We start from the raw sequence: 19,292 nt of genomic DNA on the forward strand, positions 1-19,292 counted from the left end.
AAAAGTTGTATTAAGTCTAGATCTTTTGGTTCTGACCGTCTTTCTGTCTCTCAATATTGCTAATCTATTTAATCTCTATAATCATGGAGCACCCAGTTATTGGTTAGGCTGTTTTTAATAATTTGGTTAATGGTTAACAGTTCAAAATAAAGTTCTTTTCCTCTCTCTTTTGTGGACATTCTTTTTTTTTTAGGTTTTTTTTTTGCAAGGCAAATGGGGTTTAAATGGCTTGCCCAAGGCCACACAGCTAGGTCATTATTAAGTGTCTGAGATGGGATTTGAACCCAGGTACTCCTGACTCCAGGGCCAGTGCTTTATCCACTCTGCCACCTAGCTGCCCCTCTTTTGTGGACATTCTTGCTTAGGTTTCAGATGGTTCCTGAAGTCCCTTCCAGCCCTGAGATTTTTGTGACCCTGTGACTCTTTCTCTCTAGATCATGGTTTACTCACCTATAAAATAAGGATTGAACTAGATGATTTCTGAGGCTCCTTTCAATTCTAACATTCTATGATTCTACACTGTCCTCTTCTTATCCTTATTTCCCTCCTCCTCTCCTTCTTCCATTCTCATGTCTGAATCCAAAACCAAATAGAAGAATCAAGGCATAATGGAAAGAATTTTATAGACTGGAATCTTGACTTGGACACTTCCTAGATGTATAACTCTAGGCAAGTCACTTAAAATCTCAATGTTTAATATATCTAAGACTAAAGTTAATCAAAAAAATAGACAATCTCCAAGTCTCTATCATTGATAGAGTTTCATACTGGGAATACTCCACTGTTGTTATTGTTGTTCAGTTGTTGCCAATTCTTTGTGACCCCATTTGGGGTTTTCTTTTTTCCTTTGATTTATTTAGTATTTTATTTTTCCCAGGTACATGCAAAAACAATTTTTAACATTCATTTTTAACACTTTGAGTCCCAAATTCTCTCCCTTCCTACTTCTCCAGCTCCCTTCTTTGAGGAGGCAATTTGATAAAGGTTATATATGTGTATGCAAAATATTTCCATGATAATCATATTTAAAAAGAAAATGTAGATCCCAAAAAAATTCTCAAGAAAAATAAAGTAAAAAAAACAAAACTATGCTTCATTCTGTATTCAGACCCATCAGTTCTTTCTCTGTGGACGAATAGCATTTTCATCATTAAGTCCTTCAAAGTCCTTCTCGATTCAGTGTATTGCTGCGAATAGCTATATCATTCATGGCTGATCATTTTACAATATTGCTGTTACAAATAATAGCCCTTCAGTATTGTAGAGGACCACATCACCAATGATTGAAAAATCTGAGTTGCACAATTATGTTTATTATAGTGAGGGGTACAGTGTGCAAGGCATCCTCCTTACTTGCCAGAATCATCCCATCCAAGGGCAAGGAGATGGTCTGGCTACTGTGGGAGTCTCTTGGCCTTAAATGGTTTAGATTCTTCCCCTCTCAGCACATCATCAGTGCAAGGCAAGCACTAGCCTGTTTCTTTGTACACGCTACATTTCACTTTGCATCAAGGTCATGTAATTCAGGTTTTTCTGAGCCCATTCTGCTCATCATTTCTTATATCAGAATAGTATTCCATTATAATCATATAACACAAGTTGTTCAACCATTCCTCAATTGATGGGCATCTCTTCAATTTCCAATTATTTGCCACTGGAAAAAGAGCTACTAAAAATATTTTTTGTACATATAGTTCCTTTTCCTTTTTGCTTTTTGTCTCTTTTGGGATACAGACCTAATAGTGATGATATTTGTCCTTCATTCTCAAAAGAAACTATGACATCAAGGGGGGTGATGCTTATGAATTAGATTTGGTGAGGGGGGTGATGTGCTAAGTCACCAGCCTCACTTTCTCCTCCAGAGCTATCTGGGACCAGTGACCAGATATGACAACTGGTGATGGCTCTGGATGCAAGTCAATCAGGGTTAAGTGACTTGCCCAAAGTCACACACCTAATAATTGTCTGAGGGTGGATTTGAACTCAAGTCCTCCTGACCTCAGAGCTGGCACTTAAGCCACAGCACTATCTAGCTGCCCCCAAGTGGCAGTGCCCTTAGGGTATAGTTCCAAATAGAATGTTGAATCAGCCACAATTTCACCAGAAGAGCATTAATGTCTCATGTTCCCCACATCCCCTCCAACATTTGTCATTTTACTTTTCTTTTCTATTAGTTAATTTGCATTTCTCTAATCAACAGTGAATTAAAACATTTTTTCATATGCCTATAGATAACTTTGATACTTCGACTGAAAATTGTTCATATCTTTTATCAATTGGGTAATGGCTCTTATTTTTATAAATTTGATTTAGTTCTCTATATGTTTGAGAAATAAGACCTTTATAAGAGAAATTTGCTTCCAAATTTTTTCAGTTACTATTACTGACTGTATTTTCCTACACACCCTATCTCCTTCTATTTATTCTATTCTATCTCTCCTTTCACCCTTCCTCAAAAGTATTTTATTTCTGACTACCCCTCTCCCAATCTACCCTCCTTTCTATTACCCCCATTACCTTCCTTTCTCCCTCCTACCTGTAGAGTGAAATAAATTTCTATACCCAATTGAGTGTGTAATTTGCTCAATGAAATAGGGGACTTTCAAACTTTCCTGATGAAAAGACCAGAGCTGATTAGAAAATTTGATCTTCAGATATAAGACTTGAGAAGTATAAAAAGGTAAGCATTAAAGGGAAATCAGATAGGACTTAATAAGATTAAACTGTTTACATTCCTACAGGGGAAGATGATATTGCTAATTTGTAAGAGCTTTCTAATTAAGACAGGAGGAGTATACATACACACATGTCTATCTTTATCTCTATATCTATTCAGATTTGAGTTGAATGTGAAGGGATATCTAAAAAAATAAAATTAAAGGATGAGAGGAATATGCTGGGAGAAAGGGAAAGGGAGAGGTAGAATGGGGCAAATTATCTCACATAAAAGAGGTCAAAAAAACTTTTACAGTGGAAGGGTAGAGGGGGAGGTAAGGGGAGGGGTAAGTGAACCTTATTCTCATCAGAATTGATTCAAAGAGCAAATTACACACTCAATTGCTTCTTTTCCCCTGAAAGACTATGCTCAATTTTTCTGGATAGTTGATTCTTGGTTGTAATCCAAACTCTTTTGCCTTTTGGAATATAATATTCCAAGTCCATCAATCATTTAATGTAGAAGCTGCCAAATTTTGTGTTATACTGACTGTGACCACCATATTTAAATTGTTTCTTTCTGGCTGCTTGGCTTATTTTCTTCTTGACCTGGGAGTTCTGGAATTTGGTGTACTTTTTTTTAATTTTTATTTTACCTCTGGTTCTAGAATATTAGGACAATTTTCTTGATAATTTCTTTTTTTTAAGTAGCTATTTTATTATTTTTTTTCTTTTTGTAGGGCAATGGGGTTGAGTGACTTGCCCAAGGTCACACAGCTAGGTAATTAGTAAGTGTCTGAGGCCAGATTTGAACTCAGGTCCTCCTGACTCCAGGGCCAGTGCTCTATCTGATAATTTCTTGAAAGATGATATCTAGACTCTTTTTTTAACATGACTTCGAGGCAGTCCAATAATTTTAAAATTATCTCTTCTAGATCTATTTCCAGGTCAGTTTTTTTCCCAAGAAAAGATTTCACATTGTCTTCTACTTTTTCATTCTTTTACTTTGTTTTATTGTTTCTTGATTTTTTATAAGATCATTAACTTCAATTTGCTCAATTTTAATTCTTAAGGAATTATTTTCTTCGCTGAAATTTTGTACCTTCTTTTCCATTTGGTTGATTCTGCTTTATAAGACATTCTTCTCCTCAGTGTTTTTTTTTGTATATGTTTTATTATTTAGCCCAGTCAGTTTTTTAAGGTTTTATTTTCTTCAGTATTTCACCAACCTGTTTTTTCCCCATGATTTTCTTACATCAGTCTCATTTCTCTTCCCCTTCAAAAATCATTTTGAGCTCTTCCATGACTGAGTCCAACTCATTTTTTCTTGGAGGTTTTTGGATGTAGGAACTTTGACTTTATTATCTTCTTCTGAGTATGTGTTTTCAGCTTCCTTGTTAGCTTTAGTAACTTTCTATGGTCAGAATTTTTTCTGTTGTTTGTTCATTTTTCCAGCCTATTAGTTAACTTTTAATTCTTTATTAAAATAAGTCTTCCAGGGTGGAAGGCACAATATCCCAAGCTTCAGGGGTTTTGTGTAGCTGTTTTCAGAGAAACATTTAGAGACATCTAAGTCTTCAATTCTTCCAAGGTGGTATGATCTAAGGAAAGATGTATATACTCCTCTCCTGGCCTGTGCTCTGGTCTGTGAGTGACCACAAGCACTCTCTTCTGCCCTGTGAGGAGGGTCACTCTTCCACTGTGGTAACAAGCTCTGTTCTGCTCCTGCTCATCCTGAGACTGCCACCCAGGACTATGACAGATCTGAGTATGGGCAAAGCAACAGAGTCCTGACTCAATGAAAGCAAAGAGACCCCTGTAATCTCCTTCTGACCCCTTCCTATCTGTGGACTGAGAGCTCCAGAAGCAGCTGTTGCTATGTTGATTCATTGTCTCCCAAGGTGGGCTTCTGGTTTGTTGAGGCCTGCAGTGGACTGTGCTCCTCTCTTGCCCTAGTGTGCAATCCTTTCCCGCAGATCTTCTAAGTTGTCTTAGGCTGAAAAAGTGTTTCACTTCATCTTTTGGGGGGGTTCTACCATCCCAGAATTTGTTTAGAGTCATTATTTAAAGACCTTTGAAGTGGTTTGGGGGAGAGCTCAGGCCAGTCCCTGCCTTTGCTCAACCATCTTGATTCAGCCTCCCATTTGGGGTTTTCTTCACAAAGATCCTGAAGTGGCTTATCATTTCCTTCTCCAGTCCATTTTAAAGATGAGGAAACTGTGAAAAACAGGGTTTGTGATTTGCCCAGGATCACACATCCACTAGGCACCTGAGACCATATTTAAATTTAGGAAAATGAATCTTCCCAACTCCAGTTCCTATCCTATGTGCCACCTAGCTGCCCTGGGAATATTTCACACCCGTATAATCTCAGGTCTGGATAAAAAAAATACTATTTACCTCACATAACTGTAAGGAAAGTACTTTGTAAACCTCAGAGCAAATGGAAATATGAGATAATGTCATTACTATTATTGCTATTTGTATCAGGTAGATGCCACTTGCATTCTGAACTTTGTAATAAATTGTAATTACTTGCACCTTGGATACCATTCCCTTCTTGCATTATATAACCTTATCTGCAAATTATAGGTGAAGTTCTAACTCCCCCTTTCCTTGACAAGGATCATTCTTTCAGGGGAGATAAGGCACATTTATGCAAATGTGAGTATGTTGCTCTTCCCTGACAGGGTGAAGCTTTGGGCAGATACATTTGGTGGGGACCTCAATGCCTTGGTGACAAAATACTCTGGATCACTCCTGCTAAAGAAGGTAAGACCATCTCAGATCAATTCACAAGAGTGGGTATGGAGGTCTTTGGTGAAGGGTGCCAGAAATAAGCATGATAAGGATTAGGGAAAATTCATAGGGTAAAATTTTTGAGAAGCACCTTCTTGAGCTTTTGCCTAGCTTTTTCAAATCCAGAGGTATAGAGTAGCCAGTCAGAGCAAAAAGCTCACATTGAAAGAGAAGCACATGGCAGCTTAGGTAGTGGAGAAGTTTTGGAGTCAAGAAGAATTGAGTTCAAATTTGACCTCAAATCTTTTTTTTATTTTTTTAGGTTTTTGTAAGGCAAATGGGGTTAACTGGCTTGCCCAAGACCACACAGCTAGGTAATTATCAAGTGTCTGAGACCGGATTTGAACCCAGGTACTCCTGACTCCAGGGCCAGTGCTTTATCCACTGTGCCACCTAGCTGCCCCTTGACCTCAAATCTTGATGGAAAATGCTGACCACCTCCATGGTGAGAACTGATAAATTCCAAATACAGATTGAAGAAGATTTCTTAATTTTTTCTTGCTTTTTCTCTTCACGATATGACTAATATATATATAAAAAAAATCTGGCCTCAGACATTTATTACCTGTATGACTGTGGGTAAGTTATTTATCTTCTGTTTGCCTCAATTTCTTCAGCTTTAAAGTGGAAATGATAGCAGCATTGTTATAGGAAGGATCAAGTGAGATAATATTTGTAAAGTTCTTATCTCATTGCCTTGAATATGGTGGTCACTATATAGATGCTTGTTCCTTTCTCCTAAATCAGAATAATGAATTTCTAATTATGGAGTTTCCCACTTCAGTAGGGGATATCTTATTTTCATTTAATGGAAGGGAAGTTTCTATTACACTTCAAAACATAAATTATATAAAACATAATAAGCATACATTATACAAAACTATAAAACATACATTATATAAAAATTAGAATATTAACTAAATTAATATCCAGTTTTAGTACCATGCTAAGTTAAGGTCCCTTCCAGTTACAAAGAAAATAACTTAAATAATTGGATAGTCAGTGTCCATGATTGGGACTTTCCAGTATTATATAATGGCATATAATATGTTTTGAATATAATATATATATATTCAATAGCATTGTCTCTCTACACTATATACTATGCATAAGACCAGCCCTGTTCCCTGTCCTTGGTAGAATGCTTTGGTGAAGCATCCATCCTCTCCCCTAGAGGCAGGCCAGGAGCTGGCAGGTTCCTAAGATTTAGGGCTATAAGGGATCTTAGAAACCATCTAACTTTACCCCCATGGATAAGGAATGATGATGTTTAATAGAGATAGATGCAAAATTCTATACTTGAATTTTTAAAAAATCACCCTTTCAAGTACAAGATGGGAAAGGTTTGACTAAATAATGGTTGGGGGAAATGTAGAAGGACTCTTGGCTGGTTACATTAGACTTGATGGCTTCTGAAGTCTCGTCTAATTCTACTGTGCTGACATTTGGGGACTCAGAGTGGCTTGTCAATGGTTATGATGTAGGAAGTAGCAAAATTTAAATTCAAACCCAAGTCTTCTGGACTCCAAATCCAGAATTTATAGTACAATGCTGATATACTTTGGTTAATCTTAATACTAGTCTAGGTTTGGATATTAGTGCTTTAGGCTTGAATCTTTATTCCCTAAGTAGAACTATACCAAAAAAAGCCTGCATAGCGTAGCAGGAGAACTTCCTACCTGGGAACTCAGGGTCCTCCCTTGCACAAGTTTTGTTAGCAACAGCAAGACATGTGATTGGGGAGCCTATATTCATGACAGTCTGAGGAGGGAGAATTTTCCATAGAAAGGTTTTCAAGATCTTACAAGATACATCTTCTTGGAGGAAACATGTCACTGTGACAAATTATTCATGTCCTGACAATTCTGTGTCCAAAAGGTATCAGTGTACCTAGGGTACAGCAACTCCTGACTTCTGATGATTGCTGGACAGTGATTCAGAGAAGCAGGTTTGGAGCAAGAAGTCAATGGCTATGGGCCACTTGATATTAGAATATACAAAACTGGCTTTCCCCCAAATCATCTTCAAGATGCACTTTTGTAACTTTGGGAACAGTTGGGAATCACACAGTGTCCTTTGACCAAGTTGGCATTCTCTTATCATGGGCTACAGTAATGCTGGATTATCTGGGATTTTCTTAAACAGATATCTCTATTAAATAGTATTTCTACCCTTGGATAATCCAGTAAGAACTGATGTTGATTTAAAAAAATAGAAGTAGCAGAAAGTTTTGGAAAGTATATATTGAAAAATCTGTGTATTTGAATTAGAATTAGAAAATCTGGGCTTGAATCTTGGCTCAGTTATTCCCTATGTGACCTTGGATGTGCTATTAACTTCTCTAGGCTTCAGTTTCTTTATTCATAAAGGTGAAGGGATTAGACTAGATAATCTCTACAGCTCTGTCACTTCATTTTTTTTTTGAATGATCAAAAGAATATATCAAAAACCAAAATCTAATATTATTTTCAACAGAGAAATCCTAAATTTCTTAAGGTGGGCTCTGTGAACTTGTTTATTTGTTTCTTAAAATATTTTGACAATTGTATTTCAATATGATTGGTTTCCTTTGTAATTTTAATCTGAAAAAGGATCCCTAATTGTATCAGGCTACCAAAGGAGCCTATGACATAAAAAAGTGAAGGACCTTTGCATTAAAAGTTTTCTCAATAAAGAAAGCAATAAAGTAAAGATGCCTTCCTTTCTTGCTATTGTCTTTTTTTTTTTAGTTTTTTGTTGTTGTTGGGTTTTTTTTTTTGCAAGGCAAACGGGGTTAAGTGGCTTGCCCAAGGCCACACAGCTAGGTACCTGGGTTTCAAATCCAGCCTCAGACATTTAATAAATTACTTAGCTGTGTGGCCTTGGGCAAGCCACTTAACCCCGTTTGCCTTGCAAAAACTTAAAAAAAAAAAGAAAGAGCAACAAGCAAAAAAACTAAAGATATAAATGTAAGCAAAAAAAAGGGAGGAATGTCAATACGAAAATTTTAGTAAATCAGCAAAGAAACTACATAAAACCATTAATAGTTTCAGTAAAATGATAAGATTACAAAATAAATTCATAAAAATCAAAAGTTTTTCTATATAATTATAACAAAATCGAGGAGAAAATAATAAAGAGAAGTCCCATTCAAAATAACTACAAAATTCACAAAATATCTGGCAGTCAATCTACCAAGGAACTTGTTTAGAGATATTACAAAAGAAAATAATTTAAATAATTGAATAGCCAGTGCTGTTAGCTGGAACTTGCTAGTATTACATAAAATTTTTAATATTACCTAAATTAATTTCCATATTTATTGCCAGACTAGACTAGTGTCTTTTTTAGCTCCAAATTCTGAAGATTCTAGGATACTGCAATATTCTAAATAATCCTGAAATCATTAGAGAAAATAATCCTTATATAATAATAATAATAATAATAATAATAATAATGCTGTCATAATAGAAAATTTAATTATGTTTATTGATCTTTAATTATTAAATATACTTGCAATGTAAAAGAACAGCATAATATGGTGTATGGAGAGCTGATCACAGAGCCAGAAAAACCTTAGTTCAAGTGGGCCTCTGACATATCCTGACTGTGTAACCTTGGGCAATTACTTAACCGGGTTCCCTAGGCACCTCTCTAAGACCATGTTACCAAAAATGTGGCAGTCTACTTCATAGAGAGAGATTTCTCGTTAAGGACATTCCTGTACCAGTGCAAATCACCAGTCCAATCTCTTTCCCTATAATGTGGTGTATTGTGAAAGAGCTTAAAAAACTGAGAAGCCTTCTAGGAACTTAAAACTTCATATATGAAGCAATTAAAGAATGATACACAAAGCAGTATTACATGTTCTTTGCCCTAAGGATATTTGTCTCCAAAAGGATCTGCAATTCCATAAACAAAGAGAATTCCTAGTACATCAACTCCCTCCATTGGAGTAGTAGATAAATCCTAGAGCAGTCCTTGAAGCATAGAGGTTAAACTAAGGGTAACTGAGCAACTCAGAGTCACAATGCTAATAAATGTAGAATCAGTACTGGGATGCAAATCTTCCTGACTACAAGTTTCTCTGGAATGCCAACTCAAAGAACTAAAGTATGAAGATGAATAAATGTCCTTGATGTCCATTTGGTCTAATGGGGACTAATCAATACAAGTTGAAGAAAAATGGGTAATGATAAAAGATAGAATGTAATAAGATCAAAAGACAGCTTCTACCAAAGTACTTTTAAAAATTTGAGTCTGGAGAAATAATTTTTTTCTTTCCTTTTTAAATTCTGATTCAATCTTTTTAAACATATTTTTGCATTATAAAGTCATAATTGCAATTGAACATAGCCGTAGGAAATGGAATGATTAAATGCAGAGATAGGCAGGATTCATTGATCTCCAAGGTTTGTTACAGCTCTAAATTTATGATTCTATAATCATTAGGTTACATTCATCTCTGTTCTCAGTTTTTGTGAGGAGCTGTTCAAAGGATCAGACCAGAAAAATAGTCCAAACAATTTGGTCATGGAGGAAGTAGTGTGTGATTTAGGCCTAAAGGAAGAAGACTTTACAGAAAAAGAATGAAGAGAGCCTCCTCTAAGTATTAGGGATAGCATGTATGTAATTAATTTCTAAATTTAGGACTTTGTACTAATGGAGTCTGAGAAATAATTAGGGAGCACATTTAAATCTTAGTCACCAAGGTGGGTGATCCTAGTTGGAGCTTAGACATATACAATCAGGGCAGGATTCCAACAAACCATAGAGAGGTGATGAGAGGGAATAAGCATTTATCTGTTGTTTACTATTGTTCCAGTCACTATTCTGAGTACTTTTATTTTTACAAATATTTTATTTTATCCTGACAAACCTTGCAAGATGATTTATTTAACCCCATTTTACAGTTGAAGAAACTGAGGTAATGATTAAGTGATCAAGTCTTCCTGCCTTCAGGTTCAGTATTCTATCCATGGTATCACTGTCTGTCATAAGAATTCTTTTATCCCAACCATCTTCTTGACTTTCTTCTGGATAGAAGTACAAGGATGTAGAGTCTAATCTGAAGATTAAGGAGGTGGATGGTTTGGAGCTTGTGAAGAAGTTCTCTGAGGAGATGGAAAGCATGCTACAAAGGAAAGTGGAGGCTGTGAAGGTAATACTAAAATCTGGGTGGAAATCTCTGTCTCCTTTGCCTTCATTCTCCTCCACTTGTTATCCTTTATGTGGAACTAATTTTACTGTGTCAAATAATCAGAAGACTTCAGGACCTATTTGCATTTCCTTAATCTTCCCTAGCTTTTTTCTCTTCTCCATCCCTCCCAGAGAAAGAGCTACTTAAGGAGATATAGAAAACAAAGTTATGACTTCAGGTGCCTTGGTAGGTTACCCTAGGATAACAGCAAGGCTTCCAATGGCATAGGCTCACATTCAGTACCTAAAAGGTACACTAGATGCCTAAATGAATGACAAAATGAATGCAAAGTAACCAAAATATTGTAAAAAGCTCTCTTCCAACCAAAAATTCTTTTCATGGATTCCCAAGTGATTATTAAAGAATGGCAGAGGAGGGGCAGCTAGGTGGCACAGTGGATAAAGCACTGGCCCTGGAGTCAGGAGTACCTGGGTTCAAATCCGGTCTCAGACACTTAATAATTACCTAGCTGTGTGGCCTTGGGCAAGCCACTTAACCCCATTTGCCTTGCCAAAATCTAAAAAAAAAAAAAAAAAAAGAATGGCAGAGGGGCAGAGTGGGGAGGGCGCAAGAACTATTTATGTGATTTTGTGTTCAGACAACAATAGTTAAGATGCATAAGAATTATAAAACCCCTGTGGGTCTCAAAGCTTCCAAATAGGCAATATTCACTTGTGTGTCTTTTGTGGCTCTGTCTGAGGTACTGTACAAACTGAAATACATAGATATAGCCCTCCACCCTCATGGAGTAAGGCAGGGTAAGACAAATAAGACTGACATTGGTAGAAAACATATAGACAATACTTAAATATAGGAGAAATATAGATAACCCACAGGGCATGACTCAGATCCAAAATGGATATATTCAGAACATTGATAAGATCAGTGGTGAAACAAGCAGACTGATATTCCCTTAGTGTTTGATAATAAGGTAAGTTAGTAAAATCATAAAATTAGCAAAATTTGAAATTCCCTTCTCTATTTAAACTCCTATTCCAATGTTTTCAAAATCTTACCTAAAAATGAGTCTCCTAAACATTAGCCTAAAGTGGAGTCATTGTGTTATTTCTCTTACCCAGGCATTATGATATACAAGACAATATGGTGGAGACTGTAATAAGCCTAGGTTTAAATCCTTTCGTCTCACAAGTAGTATGTTACTATAAATTGATCATATTAAATGGGAATAACAAAAGTACTTACCTTCCAAATCATTGTGAAAATAAAATGAAAAAAAAATTTTTGCAAACCTTAAGGAACTATAAAATGTTCTCTATTGTCATTATTAATATTACTAAAACTCTCTAGATTTTAAGTAATTCTATAAGACTATTTTATTGGAGGGAGTTCCCACAAGGATTAAGTCATATCTTTGAGGAATTAATGTTAGCAATTTCAAGATTATATTTCTAAAAGTGAAATGAAGCTTCTATTAGTGAAATTTCAGGAATTAAACAGTAGATAACAAAAAATGGTATTATTCAACTCATAAATTCCTATGTTATTAGGCTATTAAGCAATGTACAGGAGCTCACTCAATACTGGTTCTTTCTCCTACTTCCAAAAGTGAGAGTGGGGGTGAAAATGGAAATTTCCCCCAAAGTTATAAGGTAAATTATTGATTATCTATTGGAATATCCAAGCATTACTCCTGATTCCTAACTGATTTTCTCTAAAGGCTGAGCTGTGCTTTCTGAGACATGATGTTCTAATAAAAATAAGTCATATTTGTCTTTATCTTTCATTTTATTTTATTTCTCAATGTCCTCCCTCTCTCTCCCTTCCCTCTCCCAAAGAAGAAGAAAATCAAAACCCTTGGATAAAAATATATACATAGTTAAGCCAAAGAAATCCCCACATTGACCATGTCCAAACATATCAGCTTCATTCTACATTTATTACATCTGTTTTAGAGTATAGGATCTATTTATATTCTTTTAGTCCTCCCTAGCTGCCTAATGGGGACCATAATTATCATCATTCTTCCATAGTTAGCCAATACATTGATGCAAGTCTTGCCAGGTTTCTCTTAAACTTTCTTTTGTCATTTCTTAAAACAATACATTACTATATGATAATTTTAAAATCACTAGCATTTATGTAGTGCTTTAAGATTTAAAAAAAAATCCCTCTGCATATGTTATTTCATTTGATCCTCACAACCTCTATAAGGCAGTGTTATTATCTCCATTTTGCAGATGGGAGAAATTGAGGCTGAAAAAAAGTTTAATGACTTATTCAATTTCCCACCAGTCAGTGTCTAAGGTGAGAGTTTAATTCAAATCTTCCTAACACCTAACACTCTCTCTATTGAACCAACAAACTGACAACCTCCATTTCCCAGGGAATAGGCATCTCCTTGGTTCTTTGCCACCACAAAAAGAGTTATTCTAAACATTTTTGTATATATGAATCCTTTTACTATTTCTTTGATCTCTTTTAAATATAGGCTTAGTAGTGATATTGCATAGTAAAAGGGTTTTGTAATTTGGAGAAAATAGTTTCAAATTGCTTTCCAGAATGACCAACCAATTCATAACTCCACCAATAAATTAGTGCATTAGAGAGTGTTTTCCCATAGCCCCTCCCACAATTGTCATTTTTCCTTTTAGTCATCTTTGCCATTCTGATAGATGTAAAGAGGATTGTCAGAGTTGCTTTAACTTGCATTTCTCTAATTAATGGTGATTTTGGAACTTTACATGACTGTGGATAGTTTGGATGTTCTCCTTTCAGAACTGGCTATTTATAATCTTTAACCATTTCTCTTATTCGAAAAATCTTGAAACACTTCTTTAGATGCCTTGGAAATGAAAATTTTATTAATGAAATTTTCTACAGAGATTTCCTCCCAGTGTTTCCACTCTAATTTTAATTTTATTGGGTTTGTTTGTGTAAAATTTTCTCCAGTTTTACATAACCAAAATTCTTCATTTTTTTTCTTGTGTGCTCCTCTCTTACTCATATTAGGTTATACTCTCTTCCCCTATTTCTAGATCTGAAAGTTAATTTCTATCTCATTCCTCTAATTTGCTTATCATGTGACTTAAATATCCAAATTATGCTTTCATTTGAAGATAGTGCACTTCCATCTGACTTTTTTCCATTTTTTTCATTGAGATACCTAACCTTCTATTCTTCCTCCTCTTTTTCTTTTCTTATTGATATAACCAGCATTTCTAGCACAATGAATAATAAGTAATACTATACATTCTTGCTTTACCTTTATTTAATCTTTATTAGAAAGGTCTCTGTTTACATATCATGCTGGCTTCCAATTTTAAATAGATGCTATGTATCTACGGAAAGATTTATTTATTCCTATGATTTCTATTTTTAAAAAATAAGAATCAATTTCATGTCTTTTCCAAAACTTGTTCAGCATCTATTGATAAAATCAAATAATTTTTGTCACTTATTACTAAAAGGATATATTATATTGATACTATTCCTAACATAGAACTAACCCTGTATTCCTGATAAAAATACAAACCAAAGGGGCGACTAGGTGGCGTAGTGCATAAAGCACTGGCCTTGGAGTCAGGAGTACCTGGGTTCAAATCTGGTCTCAGACACTTAATAATTACCTAGCTGTGTGGCCTTGGGCAAGCCACTTAACCCCATTTGCCTTGCAAAAACCTAAAAAAAAGAAATACAAACCAAGCAGGATATAATCTTTGTGATTTATTACTATAGTTTCTTTTGCTAATATTTTATTTTAAATGTTAGCATCAATATTCAATAAGGACATTGAATCATAGTTTTCCATCTCTGTTAAATTTCTTTCATTTTGGTATCAAGATCATACTTATATAAGGAATTTTTTCTACTTTTTTTCAAACAATTTGTGTAATATTGGAATTGTTATTTCAGTGTTTGATAGAATTCACCTATAAATCCTTCTGATCCAAGAGATTTTCTTTGGGAGATCAGTTATGGCATGTTCAATTTCTTCTTCTAAGGTTATTTAAATTATCTATTTCTTTTTTTTAATCTGAGCATTTTGTGTGTTTGTAAATATTCATCTATTTCAATTTAGTTGTTGGTATATAATTGGAGAATATAGTTTTTTAAACTTTTTCTTCTTTTTTTTATAAATCAAATTAGCTAATAATTTCTCTCTGTTATTTCTTGCTATTATTGGTTTCAAACTATTTCTAGTTTACTAATTCAGAGGGGTTTTGTTTTCAATTTTGTTAATTTCTTCCTCAAATTTCAGAATTGGGGGGGACTATTTAATTGAACTTTTTAAATTATTGGTTCTCCTGGGGACTTTTTAGTTGCACGCCAAACTTATTGATTTTTTCTTTTTTTCTTTTGTTGAATATAGTATCTTGAAATATAAATTTCCCTCAAAATGGTTTTACTGTATCCTCTAAATTTTGGTATATTGCCTCATTATTGCTATTCTCTTTAATGAAATTATCTACTGCTTCTATGGTTTGTTCTTTGATCTATCAGTTATTTAGGATGAAGTTAATTGGACTGCAATTATTTTTTTATTTCTATTTTTAATTTTTTTAAACATTTATTCTCTCTTCCTCCTTCCTCCTTCTCCCTTACCCCCAAAAAGCAAAACTGAACAATTACAAAGGGGGGGAAAAAGCCCTTATATAATGAAAGGTAGCTAGGTAATTACATAGATCAGTGGAGAGAACATTGGACCTGGAAAGATACTAACTGTGTGACCCTGGGCAAGTCACTTAACCTCTGTTTTTCTCAATATCATTTACCTCTCAGGAGTACTGTGAGAATAGAATGAGATTATATTTGTAGAGTACTTGGCACAGTTCCAGGAACATAAAAAGCATTCAATAATGCTTGTTTCCTTCCTTCCCTCCTTCCTTCCTTCCATTATCTATTACTCCTAGTTCTGCCCTCTAATTCTAAGCAGAGCAAAACAAAACATCAATCCTTCAAATACTTGAAGACAGCTATCATATTCCCACTATGTCTACAGGTTATACCAACCCTCATGTGGCATGTGTTGAGGTCCTTTACAAATATCCCGATCCCTGACCTCTGAACAATCTGCAGCATATCAATGTCCTTCTTAACTATTCCACCTGCAAGATCACATTAGAGGACAATGGGATCATAATCAATTATATAAGAGTTATCCATACACCAGTTCTTTATCATCCATGTATCATATCTTTGTGTGCCTTAGAGACTAGTCGAAGCAGCTGAGGAGGCTGACCTCAACCATGAATACAACGCTTCCCTGGTGGTAAGTCCCCCTGTTTCCAACCCTAGTTCTGTAAGAGGCAGATTAAGAGTGTCCAGAAAGTTGGGGGAAGAGTTAGAGGCCACATGCTGCTGTGGCCTTGTTATTTATCCCAAAGATCTACCAGAGTTATGATTAATGTGACCCATATGTCTGTGCAGTAGGTATAGACATAGGATGATTTCTAAATATATTTTTGTCAAAATTTTTTAAAGTGTTAATGAGATTTTTCTTGAACTCAAAATAGCTCAATTTAAATAATTTAAAAATGAATATCTCCACACTCTTTGGCTTTGGTGAAGGAGGAAGTGAGGGATAGGGGGCTATATCCCAGAAATACCAGGGCCAATTGCTCGAGGTGGTGGGGGAGAAAAGAAAAAGCCTCAGAAAGATCTAAACCCTGACTGAGGCTATAGCCTTCTTATTGGGAGTACTTTGACATTCCTCCAGTGACCTTGTCTAATGAGTAGAGGTAGGGGAATAAGGTGTTTGTCATTGGAGAGAGAAGTTTTCATCAATTAAGGGTTTATGGGCATTAGATATCTTGAGGCAGAAAATGGGTAGTACTGATTTACTTTGTCTTCTTATCTATTCCTGAAAAGGGTCTGTTTTTCTCTTTCTCTCTTTGTCTCTGTATGCATTAAGCAAAATGGAAAGTTGAGATCATCTGAGTAATTCAAGTCAAAATCCTTTCCTACTCACTCACCTTCCTTAATATGTCCCCCTTTAAATAATTGCATTTAGGGGAGGCTAGGTAGCCCAGTGGATAGAGCACTGGCCTTGGAGTCAGTAGCACCTGAGTTCAAATTCAGCCTCAGACACTTAATAATTACCTAGCCATGTGGCCTTGGGCAAGCCACTTAACCCCACTGCCTTGCAAAGACTAAAAAAAAAATTGCATTTTTTACAATCCTAGGTATTTTATAATAAATGAAAAGAAGATGTGATAAATAAATTTTCTTCATTAATCATTGCATTTGAATTGTCCACTTCATTTTGTGTATGTGAACATAGCCTCAGTTTGTCTGTTCATCTTTTCATCTTTGAATCCTCTGATCTGAGCCATTTCTCCCCCTTTATCTCCTTCATACTGTGTATACTGTCTACAACTGGTCCATATCTATCTCTCTCATTTCCCTTCATCTCTAGTTTAACTATTACAACTCAGTCCTCATCAATGAGAAAGATGAGAATGGTAATTATGTGGAACTTGGGGATGAATTTATTCTGGACCTCAATGAACACTTCAACAACCTGTGGGTGAATACATCCATCAGTAATGTGCAGCTGCCCACCAATGTTTACAACAAAGGTAATAAGAAGTAATTAATTAATAAGTAACTACCTAAATTAGTTAAGCAATGCAAAGTTTGCAAATATTTTGCAAAAAAAAACTCTCTTCTCTAGTTCTCTTCACTAGAAAACTCCTTTCATGGAACCCAGCTTATGTACCTTCTTTGTTTTATTTTTTAACAGACGGGTTCTCCCACTTTTTAAAAATAATAATAATAGTCACCAGAAATTATAGAATACAAGGAGCTTGAGTTTATTATTTGATATAAATTGTGTAGTGAAATGGAGGAAACCACAATAAATGACTGAAGGTCTAAAAATTCTAGCATCTACCAGATACCTGGAAAGACATATTTAGGTGGCTAGAATTATAAACTAGTAGACAATAAAACCCAACGCTACAAATACAAACCCCCAAATACTCTTGAACATCATTATAGATGGAGCTATTGCCCACTCAGACATAACATTGAGCTATAAAAATAGAAAATGTTTTAATAGATGTTGCCATAACAAATACAATTTCTAAACTATGCAGTATTTAAACCCTTCAAAATATAGAGACCTAGCAGCAAAATAAAAACCTTGTGAACATATGGCATTATGCATGTCATCACTTTTGCTATTGGAGTTGTGCTTTCAACAAACCTCCAGAATATGAATTAATATCATAATACTCTTATTTAATTACAAAAATAGTCATTTTATCTTCAGTGCAATGATCCACAAATCATTGAATATTGATTTAAAAAAAAATGAAAACATCCCATAGTCTCTAAGATAGATGTGGAAACTAAAAAGGTTTTGTCATATTTTAAGACTGGGTTCTGGGGGCGGAGCCAAAATGGCGACAAGAGCGGATCCTGTCTTAGGCACTCTCTCATTAATCTTCTAAACTAAGGACTCTAACTAAATTTTGGAGAGACAGAACCCACAGAGGGACCCAGTGAGGCAGTTCTCCTACTCAAGGTAACCTGGAAAACAGCAGAAAGGCTCTGCTACTCAGGATTGGAGGGGCGGCCCACCAGAGGGGTGGCCCACCAGAACAAAAGAATTTCAGTCTCCCGGAGGTAGCCCCAGGGAGCTGGGAGCCGTGGCTCACAGCAGTGGGGGCAGTTTCCTGAGCTACACCCTGGGGAGCAACAAGTACAAATTGGGGGAACAGTGGGGGGACATCTCCCAGAGCGAGCACATGAAGCCCAGCCCTCAGGGCACACAGCCAGCAGCCACCGCCCAGATCCAGAAAACAGAAGCAGGTGGAGCCAGTAAGCAGGAGCCCCCAGGGCATAAGCACATTGAACCTAGGGAGGGGAGTGAAGAGAGAGAGACTGCAGAGCTCTGCCCCTGGAACAGGACTCTGGGGCTCTGAACACTCAGATCCTGATTGTAGTCTAGGCCCCCCCATAGAACAGTAGGAGCTCCCCCCCACCTCAGCCCCATGGCAGAGTGGGGGCGCATATGGTCATTCACAGACCAGGAGGGAGGACAGAGCCTCACACACTGAGACCCTTGTGGGAGTGTCCCAAAAGCTCAGGAAGCACCCCAAAAACAGACTTAAGCTGGGAAAATGAGCAAGCAGAGGAAAAAAGAAGAACACCATTGAGAAATACATTATCTATGATCCCAAGAAGGATCAAAATATTCAGTCTGAAGACGAGGAAGCACAAGCTCCTGCATCTAAAGACTCCAAGAAAAACAGAAATTGGGCTCAGGCTATGACAGAGCTCAAAAAAGACTTTGAAAATCAAATGAGGGAGTTGGAAGAAAAACTGGGAAAAGAAAGGAGAGAGATGCAGGAAAAACATGAAAATGAAGTCAGCAGCTTAGTCAAGGAGATCCAAAAAAATGCTGAAGAAAATAGCATGCTAAAAACCAGCTTAGGTCAAATGGATAAAACAGTCCAAAAAATTATTGAGGAGAAGAATGCGTTAAAAAGCAAAATTGGCCAGATAGAAAAAGAGGTAAGAAAACTCTGAGGAAAACAAATCCTTCAGACAAAGAATAGAACTCAGGGAGATTGATCAATTTACAAGAAATCAGGACTTAATACTTCAAAATGAAAAGAATGAAAAATTACAAGAAAATTACAAGAAATTACAAGAAAACACTTCCGGCCAAGATGGCAGAGAGAAGACAGGC

General features: G+C 35.9%; 1 protein-coding gene across 1 annotated transcript in view; it reads left to right on the forward strand.

The window, feature by feature from the left end:
• The window catches only part of CACNA2D4 (calcium voltage-gated channel auxiliary subunit alpha2delta 4), a 182,620-nt gene that overhangs the window by 7,213 nt on the left and 156,115 nt on the right, over positions 1 to 19,292 (forward strand). The window contains exons 3-6 of the mRNA XM_074195336.1: positions 5,346 to 5,427; positions 10,478 to 10,594; positions 15,804 to 15,863; positions 17,010 to 17,172. Of these exons, the coding sequence (XP_074051437.1) occupies positions 5,346 to 5,427; positions 10,478 to 10,594; positions 15,804 to 15,863; positions 17,010 to 17,172 (422 nt within the window). The remainder of the gene's footprint in view (positions 1 to 5,345; positions 5,428 to 10,477; positions 10,595 to 15,803; positions 15,864 to 17,009; positions 17,173 to 19,292) is intronic.

The sequence above is a fragment of the Macrotis lagotis genome, chromosome 7 (genome assembly GCF_037893015.1).
Source record: "Macrotis lagotis isolate mMagLag1 chromosome 7, bilby.v1.9.chrom.fasta, whole genome shotgun sequence".
Classification (NCBI taxonomy): domain Eukaryota; kingdom Metazoa; phylum Chordata; class Mammalia; order Peramelemorphia; family Peramelidae; genus Macrotis; species Macrotis lagotis.